Consider the following 13,396-nt stretch of genomic DNA (forward strand, 5'->3'; position numbering starts at 1 on the left):
TTTGAGACCTGGTTCTGACACTTACTTTGTGACTGGAGACAAACAAATAAGCTTCAGTTTCCTCACTTATTTAATAGAAATAATAGTAGTTGTGTATATTTGCCAATTTGACTTGAAGGACTCTAAACCCTTAAAGAGAGAGGGAAATTCTCTAACCCACTGCTAACCCATTTGAAAGCTCAGATTTGAGGGGTATAGAACAGAATTTCACATGCAAAAATTGATCATTCTTGGGGGAAGACACAGGGGAAGATCAGAATTTATGGGGTTTTTTTGGTTCAAGGAAATGTCAATGTGGAAACTTCCCCCTGTCAATGCAAATTAGCATCATATCTGTAACTTGTAACTTTACAGTTAGCTGGGGCACTGAGAAAGGGAAATCATTCATCAATGGTCCTATGGTTGATATGGGTCAGAGGCAGTACTTGGAGCCAGAACTTCCTGAATCTGAACCTGGCAATCTACTTCTACACTACTCTGCTCTTTCTTTGATCATTCATTATTGTATCCTTTATAATGGGCATAATTTAGTCTCATAAATAGTCTTAACTTTCCATTTTTTATACCCTACCCAAAATTTTTATTGAAATATTTGGGTTTTTTTTTAAGATATTGTGGGCTCTTGCATTGATAGCTAAAAGAGGCGTAATATCATTATTAACATTCTTATATATCTTCAACACAGCCAAATTCTGCTCAGGACCCCTCAGGACTCAACTTGTATGTTTGATTCCATCCCACTGACATCACAGTGTCTAGCACATAGTTGATGCTTAATAAACACTTTTTTGCATTAGTCCATATGATAATTTGGCACAGATTTATTAAAGCATAATGTCTAAACTTTTAGATAATGAGTTCATTCCTTTCATGGCTAAAAAACCCAACTGAGTCCTAAAGTTCACACTGCCAAATTCAATCCAAAGTACAACAAAGGAGCTATGTGACAATCCAACATAGACACAGAGAGTTGATATTGACATGCAAGTATTTATTAAAGCAGATCTAATTATGAAAAAATAGAAGCTCCTTGAGAACTGCTAGGAACTGTTTTGGGATTTGTCTTTGTATCGCTGATGCCTAGTGTCTAGTATTTGACAATAGGCACTTGAGAAATAAATATTTTTTGAATGCAAAAATTCAATTGACAGTCTAGTGCTTTTATTAAGCCCTTTATAGATCTAAAGGATGGAGCAGAAAAAATTGCCACTGTTTTCATGTTCTATGGATTAGGTACTCACTTTTGGACACTTAAAATTCAAACATAATACAGACTCAGTCACATGTTACAGGTTTCCAACCACTGAATGTTTCATGAAACATCCAGATAAAAAAATCTAGGAGATAATTTGAAAATGTTTGGACCTAATCAAAGAATTTTAGAGCTATCATGGCTCACTTATTTAGAGCTACATGGAACATTGTGTTTCTCTCATTTTGTATATGAGGCTCTTCAAGCCTCAATTTCCTAATTTGCAAAGTAAGGGTCTAGGTTGAGTGACCTCTTAATAGCTTCTTAACCTAAAACTCTCTGATTTAGTCCAGACATTTTCAAATCCCGGTCTGGTGCTCTTTGCTTTACACTTCATTGCCTTCTTGGCATGAAGGAAATGATTAGGACGAGTGAAAAATGAATCAAGGATAAATTCATTTCCCTCACCTGGCCATCTGCTTATAAGCCTCTTCTGCCACAGCAAAGATGTGAGGATCCATATCTCCCATGTTCTGGCCACTATATGCATTAATGATATCTTCGCCATAGATAGGCAGCTGTTCATAGGGATTTATAGCTACTAAAACAATACCTGCAAAAGAAAATAAAACAAATAGCACTGGATAATACTGGTAGATTCTGAGGAAGGTAGGTAGAAGAACTATCAGCAATAAACATCAATTACTTCCTGAGCTATACTATTTGTACAAAGATCACAATTGAATTTCATGATAGTTGGCAGCCAAAGGTATCTTAATGAGCCCTCCAAGATTGAAGATAATTTCTCAAATATGATCAATCATGCAACTAAGAAATACAGTGAGAATTGCAAATGATCCAAAGTCTTATCTAAATTTCAACCAATACAGGTTTTAAAAACTAACGGGCCAACTACAAAAGGTTTTATATTCTGTCTTATATTTTGATAGCTGTCCCTGTTGCCAACCAACCCACATTTCCTCCACATAGGTGAATCTGTTTCATGACTTTCTCTATCCTACCTAGTTTACTGCACTCCTTACAAGGATCAAACATATCCTGACAAATCTATGGTCATATAAACTAAATGAGAAAATTAAATGCAAAAATAGAGCAAAAAAGAGAAAGACGGAGTCATGTAACTTAATTGGAGAGGAGAAATACACATTTAAAACCTAGAAAGAGAAAGAATGAACTAATAGAAAGCCCAATACGTAAGGATTTTTTGACTCCTAAATAAATCCTTAAATCATACAGTTTATGACAAAACGCTCTATTCCTATGTAGTTTATCTACTCAGAATTGGAATATTCCTTGCTCTCTAATGTCACTTTCATATTTTCCTTTACCATCACCACTCAGCAACTTTCCTCCTTTGAGGTTTAATCAATTAAAATTTTCTAACCAATCCAGATCATGGTCACTGTTATAAACCAACTCAAGAGTCTACAACTCTTCCTTACTCAAGGAGTTCAGTACCTACTTTACCGCCTTCCTTTATTCCCCAAAGTCTGCATTGACACTAGAGCATTTTAGCATTTATACTGATGGTCTCACAAAAATCTCCTAATTCTGCAGTCTTCTCAAATGCCATGATCTATTTCTTCATTCCACTTCAGTAATATATAAGCAGCATCACATGCTGAATCTCATCATTCTTCCAAGTATTCTACTTTATTGATTAAAAACTTTGATGTGGTTCTGATCATAAACTCCTATCATTCCATTTTTCCTTATATGTCTCACTCCTCTTAAACCTATTCTTTGTTCTAAGATCTGCAGTCAATTTCTTGCACTTTCAATACTTTCTCAGGCCATAAGCCTTGCTCTAATTTCACTTTCTTTTCCAATCATTTTGTTTGTTCAATTCAACTCTACAGTGTCCTCTACTATTGAACCCCTTGTCCCCCATGTCCTACTACCAACCATCTCTTTCCAAACTGCAGCTCTTAATTACTTTAGCCATTTTCTTCTTCCTTTACTACTCATGAGTTGTTGAATGGAGTGTAACTGTGCTGACTAGGTAAATTATAGCTTTATGCTATCGAACTTTAATTAGGTTCCAACTGTAGTAAAGCAATATTTTTATTCCTTTCTAATTGATTCCTTATTTCACTCCATGGAGAAGCTATTTCAAACCTTCCTTTCTTTCTTCGAGTCTTCCATACCTCCCCCACCCCCAGCCCTGTTCTCTCGGCTAAGATTCTCTAACTTTTACTTTACTAAGAAAACTGAGGCTATTCAATGTGAATTGTATTTCTCCCTTTCTCTTCAACTCAAAACCCTAACATCATCTCCTACTCTCTCCTCCTTTGCTCCAGTAATTGATAATGAGCTATTCTTTTCTCCATGACAAGGTGAACTCCTCTAAATGAACTCTACAGATTATATCTTCAATCATCTCTGCTTTCCTCTTTTCTCTTCTCCTCTTGTCTCTTCTCTTCTCACACTCTTTCTCCTTTTTCATCTCTCTCATCTTCAACATCTTCCTATATACTGGTTCCTTACCTAATACCTTTAAACTTGCCCAAGTCTCATATATCCTCAAAAAACAAACTGCATTACTATTTCCTCAAGCTATGATCCTTTATCTCTCCTTTCTTTCACAAACAAAAGCTAGAAAAGATTGCCTGCATCTTGGCCTCAATTTCATCTCCTCTCATTTCTTAACCCTTTGCAATGTAACTTCTGGTTTTATCACTCAACTAACATTGCTCTTTCCAAAGTCTCCTAACTTATAAATCTGATGGTCTCTTCTCATGCTAGATCTCTCAGCTGCATTTGACAGCTAATTATCTTCTCCTCCTGAATATTCTCTTTTCCCTAGTTTTTCCTGATTCTACTCTCCACATTATCCTACAATCTGTCTGAATATTCTTTCTGAGACTCTTTTGCTAGTTTGTCAGTTAAATTATGATATCTGTGATTTTATCCCCAAAGTTCTATTCTGTCTTGGGCCCTCTATCTTTCTTCCTGTATATTCTCTCTTTTGGTGACCTTATCAGCCACTATAGGTTCAATTATTGACTTGCAGCTATATCCAGTTCTATTCGTTCTATTGAGTTCCAATTCTATTTCATAAATTAACTGGACATTTCAAACTGGGTGTCCTATAGACATCCCAAATTCAGCATATTCTACTGACAACAAAATTCATTATCTTCCTCCCCATCCAAAAAAAGAAGAAGAAAAAAAGAAAGAAAGGGAATTGTCTTCCAAAGTTCTCTATTTCTGTTGAAGATACCACCATTCTTCCACTCTCCCAAGTTCAAAACGTTGGTGTCACTCTTGACTCCTTACTCTCTCACGCACATAACTAGTTTGCAGAATCTCATTTTCTACCTTATACCCTGATAGATTCTGGTTTTACATATAACTCCCAAAGTGATGTTACTCAAGTCCAGATCTAACAATACCACTCCTCATTCATTAAATTCCACTGACTCCCTATTGTCCCTAGGAAAACAAAATATGAGCTCCTCTAGATTCCATCTCCTCCTATATTCTCCAGCAGATTGCCTCACTATCTTCTCCAATTTCTCTCTAATTTTCACTATCTTCCTCAATTGGCTCATTCCCTGCTGCCCCATTCTTAAAATAAAACCTCATTTGATCTGACCACCCCTACTAGATACTATCCTGTATCTCTTCTCAAAGATATTGAAATTCTTGAGAAAGTTTTCTACACTGGGTGCCTAACATTTACTCCCTCCTCACTTCTAAACTCTGTAACACACCTTCTGAACTCACCATCCAATTGAAACAGCTCTTTCCAAAGTTAACATTGATTTCTTAATTACCAGAATACAGTAGACTGTTCTAGGTACTCATAATTCTTGACCTATCCAAAGCAATAGGCAATATTAATCTCTCTATGCTCCTAAATAATCTCTCCTCTCTAGGTTTTCTTATTATTGTTCTGATTCTCCTCCTACTTGTCCTCCGTTTTTGTTAAGATCTTCATCTGTGACATTTCTACTAACCATTAGTTCTTCCAAGAATCTATACCAGGCCCTTCATTCCTTTACCTTTTAGATATCTTAAGCTAGATATCCCAAAAGCAACTCAACATGTCCAAGACAGAACTCCTTATATTTTTGCCTGGCCTAAAACTTTCTCTCTTCCCAACTTTCCTATTTATGTTGAGAATATCACCATTTTCCCCAATTACCCAAGTTTATGGTCATCCTTTACACTGATTCCATATATCCAATATGTTGTCAAGTCTTGGCATTTACAACACATATAACTTCTCCTTCTCACCCCTCACCACTCATAAAGCCTCTCTCTCTGATTGTTTCATTAAATTTCTCTCTCTCTCTCCCTCTCTGTCTCTGTCTCTGTCTCTCTGTGTGTGTCTCTCTCTGTCTCTGTTTCTCTCTCTCTGTCTCTGTCTCTGTCTCTCTCTCTCTCTCTCTCTTCCTCCCACCCCCTCCTCTGGAACAGCTTAATGCTCTGCCTGAATCTCAGCTGGGAACTACATCCAGGGAAGCATGGAAGCATTGTTTGTTTTTTAGATAAAGCAACCTGGTGGGGTTTTTTTTTAATCTCTCACTTTTACTAATATATAATTATAATTTAATATATACTCTCCAAGATTAATTTTATCAATTACAAGTTTCCAAAGTGCTTTAAAGTGTAGATCTGGCTATAGCATTGTCATATCACTCCCTATGTCATTATTCAATCAACCCTAGTAGTTCCCAATTATGTTTAAGATGCAATATAAAGTCTTCTCTTTGGCATTTAAAGTCCTTCACAATTTGGCCCCTTCCTACATTTCCAGGTTTTATTATATCTTACACTCTTCCAGTACCCTACAATCTTTCTACACTGGCCTACTTGTTATTGCTCACACATCACTTTTTCTCCCAATGCTGTCTTTTCACTAACTGTTTCTCTCTTACCTATAACTTCCTCCTTCACCTCCAACTTCTGGCTTCCCTAATCTTCAGGATTCAGCTCAAATTCTGTGTCTATAAGAAGCTATTCTTGGTGTCACACACACACACACACACACACACACACACACACACACCTTCCTTCTGTTGTTATTTACCATGTATATACTGTATACATATGTAGGTGTATATACCTATATAATATAGTATATATATATATATATAGTGGGTGTGTATATACTCACAAAAAGTTATTTGCATCTTGTATCACCCATTGAAATGTAAGAATGAGAACAAGAACCATGTTTTCCCTTTCTTTGTATCTGCAGTGTTCACTATACCTGGGAACCTAGGTTAAATGCTTCATGAATGCTTATTGGCTACTTGAGCTCATATCCTGTGCTCTGATTTATTCAAACTGACTTTCTATCTTCCTCACACACATAACACTCAACTCTTGTCTCTGGGCCTTTATAATGTCTCTCTTATATGTCACTCTGTGTCTGAAGTATACTCCCTCCTCACTTCTGCCTTAGAGAATCCCTCTGACTTCAAGATATAGCTCAAGCACAACTTTCCACACACAGTCATTTCTGTTCTTCCCAACTACTTGTGCCCTTCTTTTAAAACTACTTTATATTTAATAGTAATTTGAATTTGTTCTCTCTGTGGAGATATGCACATATATACTTATATATGTTATATAATATATATATTATATATAATGTGTGTATACTTGTAAGGCTTCTCCTTTAGACTGTGAGAGTAGTAGTTATTTTATTCTTTGTATTTACATACCTAATGTTTAAAACAGTACCTGACCCATAGTAAGAACTTAAATGCTAGTAGTTTGTTTGGTGGCATTTGTATCAGAGTGAAAAAGAAGTGTCCAGCAGTATGATCAAGGTTCTTAGGGATTCGCAATACTGGGGCAGCATTTACTCTGAGAACACTTAAAAAGCTTCCTTCCTTCTTTTAGAGACTAGTATTTTACAAACACCTGGGGTAGAAATAATCTCCAGGAGTTCTACCACTGACCATTTTTCCTTATTATATTCTTATACAAATTTTCCTTAGTTTCAAAGGCACTAATAAATATATAATATAATATTATATATATATATATATATTCATATGTATTATCACTCTTCTTCCTTGGAACTAATTCATTATTAATTCTAAGACAGAGTGAAGGATAAAAAAAATAAAAGAGGAGGCAATGTGGTATAATAGAAATGATGCTCAGGTTGGGGTGAGGAGTAGCCCAAGTTTGAATTATATCTCTGACTTTTACTAGTTATGTGACCATAGACAAGTCCCTTAACCTCTCTGAGCCCTAATTTCCTTATCTATGTAATCAAGTTAGTAATACCTGTAGTACTTAACTCATAAGTTGTCAAAAGGGTCAAATAAATATATATATAGTTATATAGTTATATAGTTATATAGTTATGGTCACATATATAGTAACTCTGATTATCTTCAAATCTCTCTTCACCTTCTCAGACCACTTAAGTTGACAGCTTTTTCCTTCCCATGAATTTTCATAGAGCTAATAAAAATCAGCTGGCAATTAATCATATAATACTACTTGTTGAAGTCACTTTTACTGTTAGTTATTTTTTCAAGTGTTTATATTTTATTTCCCCAGGGAGATTATCTGTTCTTTGAATGTAGTGATCATGACATTAAATGTTTTAGATTTTCCACCTTTCACATAGCAAATCCTCAATATATATTTGCTAACTTTTTGTCTACTACTTTCTAAGGGCCTATCCTCCATTAATCTTTTTAGAACCTTAAAATATAGTCCTAGGACTTCCATTTTCTTCTCTCTGTCCACTGCCTTAGTGAACTTTTTAAAGCTTTTATCTTTATTGGTCTCCCACAATCTTAGGTGCAAATGTTCATGCCACGGACAAGCAGCATGAAAGGTGCCCTTCAGCGAAGTTTTTGGGACTCAATTCTGTGAAAATAATACAGACAAATTCGATTGTATATTAGGGGAGATTAGTTATTATTGTGGATGGCTATTATTAATATAATCTATCTAGTTTCTTCTTGCTAATTAAGTGTTAACTTTGTTTTTTTCCTAGATGTTGGAGGAGTACAGGATACATTTTGATGGTCAGCATCTAAATCTTAGTTATTCCATTCTATTTATGGCTCTAGGTAAGAAGAGTAATATGCATTCAACTTTGAAAGATGGGCTGAGGCTAGGTTGTAGAAGACTTTAAATGCCACAAAGAGGAGTTTGTGTTTTGACCCAAAGGAAATGGACATTCACTGAAGCTTTTTAAGCAGAGCTTTTTTTTCATAGTTGCACTGAAGTAATGTCAATTTAGTGGCTTTATGGAAGACAGATCAGTAAAGAAAAAGTCTGTATAATTGGAGACCAATTAAGGAACCACTGCAATTGTCTAGATTAGAGGTGATAAGTACATGAACTAGGGTAGTTGTGGTATGAGGAGAGAAAAGGTGATGCATATGAAGGGTGGAAAGGAGGTGGAATGTTCAATAGGATATGGCAACAAATTGGATATGGGACACAAGTGAAAGTGAAGAGTCAAGGCTGACTGTTAGATTGTAAACCTCAATGACTTGAAGAATGGCGATACCCTTGATTTAGAAATAAGGAAGTTAGGAAGAGAAGTAGCAGCCCATTTTACTTTTGGATAGTGCTAGTTATTAGGAAATTTCATCTTATATACTAATGCTAATAAACTCTATTTCTCTCCTTTTTCTACCCATTGCTCCTAGTTCTGTCTTTTGGTACCATGCAGCTTACCTGATTCTTCCTCTGTTTCATAGGCCTTCAAATACTTAAAGATAGCTAGCTTGTCTTCCTCTAAGTCTTCTCTTTTCCTAGATAAACATCCCTGTCCCTTCAAGCAATTTACATGACATATTTTTTCAGTTCTTTATCTTTTTCTGGACATCCCTGAGTTTATCAGAAGACATAATAAATAGACATATTTCCTAGAACTAGACAAAAAACTTCAGCTGTGGTCTGACCAGGGAGTTTACAATGACACTGTAACTTCCTTTGTTTTCTACATGGCTTCTCATTGCTTTGGGTCATAACATTTTGGCCACAATGTCACTTAATTGTCTCATATTAAGTATTTAGCACATGCAATGCCCTAGTATTTTTTTATGTGAAGTCTTATCTTGCAGGGCTCTCTCTCATATTGTACAAATACTGTCTTTTCTCCTTTTTTGTCTATTCTCTATCACACAATCAGTCCTCTATTACAGTAATACATAATGATATCTTTGTCTTTATTTTTTTATTTGTATAAGATTTATTTTTTCACCAGAGTATATTATAAATTCCTTGGGACCAAGGGTAATGTTTTATCCTTTTTCTTTTTTAGAGGAGGCATAGATACTTCCTAACTCTGTGACCCTGGGCAAGTCACTTAACTCCCATTGCCTAACCCTTATGTTATGGATTAGAATGACAAAGCAGCAAGTAGATGTTCATGCTCATAGTAAAGGAAGAGAATGAAAAGAGTCACAGTGGAAATAAAGATCTGATCAAATTAAGGAATTTGGTAAACATTTAGCCCTACAATTGTTTCAATTATGATTAAAAACCATTGAGAAAAAGCACACTAATACTATTAAGAAGGTTAGAGACTAGAATCTTTAGTAAACATATAGATGACAGTGTCTTATGCTAGAGATGTTCCTTTCAATAGAGGGTTGGCATTCACTTGATCTATGACTTCTTCAAAGACAAGGTCAGATTTCCCCAATTATTTATCATGTAGCATACATGGTATACAGAGTATTCCAAGTTTTAATGTAGTTTTAAGTTCTTAAAACTTAACTTAAGCTTTAGGTTTTAATAGTTTATTTAGGTTATTCCATGATGCCATTTCCCTCATCTATCAATAGTTTATTTGAACTACTAATGCTCCAAACTGCACCAAGACTTTTGGGAAACCTTTGTATAATTCTGTACAAATTACATAACTGCAAGAAGTTATTCCCAATAAGATTCAATATGCCTGAAGAGAACCATTCCTGATAATGTTGTTTGTCATTTTATTTCCTTGCCCCTAAAACCAGTCTTTAGTATACATTCTCATGCATAATGTGTTCATGGTCTTATGACAACAAAGGAAATAACTGACTATAAAACATTATGGGATAAGCACTTACCACAATAGGTATAAATAAGTTTGGAATCAATAAAACGGACTCTGAGATTATGGAGCACAGCTGGTTCATGAAGATAACTGAGAGCTGTAAGGTCATTTTCACCCACAAGAATATCAGGGTTCCGCAAGTGAGGTAATTCTTTTGTCTTTGAATCTAGGCGATATTCCAAGTCCTGAAAATTAAAAAGGCAATATCTATCTGTATTATTTCAATAAAAACAACACATGTTCTTATTTATAACTCATTGTTGATGGATCTCTGTTTCCAATTTTAATTTATTTCTAAAATAGAATTGCCAATTTCTGACGCCTTCTGACATGACAGAAAGTTGTTAGAATTGGGAAACCACAAAGCCAACTACATCTTGTGGTTTCCTAACTTCCATGTATTTGTTCAAACCATTCTATCTGACAAGATCATCACCCTCTTTATAAGAATGTTATCCAATCTTGAAGGGTTAAATCTTCTCAGACCACTTAAGTCCACAGCTTTTTCCTCTGTATGAATTTTCTTTGTATTAATTAGCTATATAAAAAAATCCATTGGCAGTTAACCATATAATACTACTTTTTGAAATCTATTATGCTATTAGTTATTTTTTCATGTGTTTCTCTTTTATTCCCCCCAGGAGGCTGATTACATGTTCATTGAATACAAGCATCATGACATTAAATGTTCATAATTTTCCATAACTTTCACATAGAAAATCCTCAATAAATATTGATAGATTGTGCTTCAGCTAAATATGTAAACCTAGGATACCTTCTTCCATCTACCCAGATTTAGATAATATGTTTTCTATATGTTGATTTTAACATCAGCTTAAGCAAAAACCAAAAAGACAAATTTGAGAAGAGAGATGGTAAAAATCATACAAAGACAATCCATGTAGTGCTTTTGATTTCCTGCTATTTTGTATTATTCATGCTGCATATGCACTTCATTTGCATTGATAGTTACATTAATTATACATCAATCTAGAAGGCAAAAAAAATTACATTGGACAAAAAAGTAAAACTCCAAAATCTGGCTGTATTCTCTCCAAGGATAATGGCAATTTTTGGTTTCTGCAATGTCTTCTCTTTAATATAATATCTTGACATTTACAGCTAAAAGGTTGTTTAAAGATCATTAGCAGTTGTCTAATCCATTCATTTTACAAGTAAGGAGGAAGGATGATGCAGAGAAAGTGACCTTTCCAATGTCACACACATAATAAACATCAGAGCACCCAAAACCTAGTGACTGAATAAAGACAGAAAACATTACCTTGCCTCCCTCAAGGCGTAGCTGAAGCACTTTATCTCCTGGTTTATAATCTTTGAGCAGCTCTGCTGATTTCCAGACTTCTTCAGGATCAGGTATCCAAACCCTGGCAAACTATAAGACAAAACAATAATTGAGCCAACTGCTCAGAAAAAGAACTATAATTTATTTACAATTACCATTTGAAATCAAGACAATATAAACTTTAATTTTTCAAGTATTGGAATTAATATTTTTACTCCCAATAGTGATATCATCCTCCACAAATGTTATTGCATATCAGGGACATTTAATATTATATAGTTTGGTCTTAGTTTAACCAGTAATTTTGCTAGGTCTAAAATTAAATAGTTTCACTTTATTTTGTCCATTACACGTATTGCTAAAATGCAGCATGTAAAGTAAAAATTGGCACATTAACTCATAATGTCTAATATGATTAGGCTAAAAACTTCTGTGCTTTATTAATAGATGCCTCATGATAAAAATCCATCTAAATATTTCTTAAGTTTGAAGGTACAAGTTCTGCAAAATGGTTATAATTACACAAATTCAAGAACCATAAAATGAATTTATATTAAAAAAAAAATAACCAAGACTTGGGGGCAACTAGGTAGCTTAGTGGATTGAGAGCCAGGCCTAGAGACAGGAGGTCCTAGGTTCAAATCTGGTCTCAGATACTTCCTAGCTGTGTGACCCTGGGCAAGTCACTTCACTCTCATTCTCTAGCCCTTACTGTTCTTATGCTTTGGAACAAATACACAGTATTGATTCTAAAATGGAAGGTAAGGGTTTTAAAATAATAATAATAACCAAGACAGAATTTAACAAAAGAAAGACTAATTTTAAAAGTTCTCTGAGTGGAGATGTATAGCATTTTTTATTACATTCTAGACTAGGGTTCTAAATCATTTTGTAACGCAGGTCCTTTTAACAAGTATAATTTGTAGCTGCCTTCTCAGAATGTTTTAAAATGCATAAAATCAAATACATTGAATTACAAAAGGAAGTCAGTTTGATTGAAATACAATTATTGAAATTTTTTTAAAGTTCATAGACTTCAAGTTAAGAAACCTAGGGCCAAAAATCTAGATGACTACAATCAAGATTGAAATTACAAAGCAACAGGGGGCAACTAGGTGGCTGAATGGACAGAGAACTAGGCCTGGAGATGGGAGGTCTTGGGTTCAAATCTGGTCTCAGACACTTCCCAGCTATGTGACCCTGGGCAAGTCATTTAACCCCTATTGCCTAGCCCTTACCATTCTTTTGCCTTAGAACTAATATGCTGTAGTAATTCTAAAATGTAAGGTAAGGTTTAAAAATAAAATAAAATAAAAATAAATTACAAAGCACCAAAATAGATCATTATACATACTGCTTTAAAGTTTGCAAAGAGCTTTACATATATTATCTCATTTGATACTACCCTGCTAACCCAACCCTACAACACAAATATAGCTGCCTTCAATGTCTTGCTAGCCTAGTACCAAGACAAGCTTAAAGTACAAAATTTCTATCTCTTCTATTCGTGTCCAGCAATAGGACTTTGTGAAAGAAATTATCAAAACAATTCTCTAAGATAGCCAAACAGAAATCAAGACAGAGTTTTGATCCTGAGGATGGAAGTTGGCAATATAAGATGAGTAAACATGGCACATGCCCCTGTGCTAATTCAGGTGCATTGACAGCAAGCCAGATTCAGCTGGCAAGATGAGACCTGAAAAAAGTGGTCCAAGCCAAAGACAGCAATTAGGAAGTTAGGACAAAAATATTATACTGATATAGATATGAATATGGCTAAATTGCAGAGATTAGATTAAGCATAGACAAGGTAGAGAGACACACAGAATAAAACATGCAATGC

The 13,396-nt window shown here is 34.8% G+C and overlaps 1 protein-coding gene across 4 annotated transcripts in view; it reads right to left on the bottom strand.

The window, feature by feature from the left end:
• The window catches only part of MYO5A (myosin VA), a 212,615-nt gene that overhangs the window by 138,145 nt on the left and 61,074 nt on the right, over positions 1-13,396 (bottom strand). For all 4 annotated transcript variants that reach the window (XM_056810210.1, XM_056810209.1, XM_016427868.2 and 1 more), the window contains exons 2-4: positions 11,533-11,643; positions 10,264-10,435; positions 1,661-1,805 (exon numbers count right to left, since the gene is read on the bottom strand). In XM_056810210.1, the coding sequence (XP_056666188.1) occupies positions 1,661-1,805; positions 10,264-10,435; positions 11,533-11,643 (428 nt within the window). The remainder of the gene's footprint in view (positions 1-1,660; positions 1,806-10,263; positions 10,436-11,532; positions 11,644-13,396) is intronic.

Source organism: Monodelphis domestica, chromosome 1, assembly GCF_027887165.1.
Source record: "Monodelphis domestica isolate mMonDom1 chromosome 1, mMonDom1.pri, whole genome shotgun sequence".
Classification (NCBI taxonomy): Eukaryota; Metazoa; Chordata; class Mammalia; order Didelphimorphia; family Didelphidae; genus Monodelphis; species Monodelphis domestica.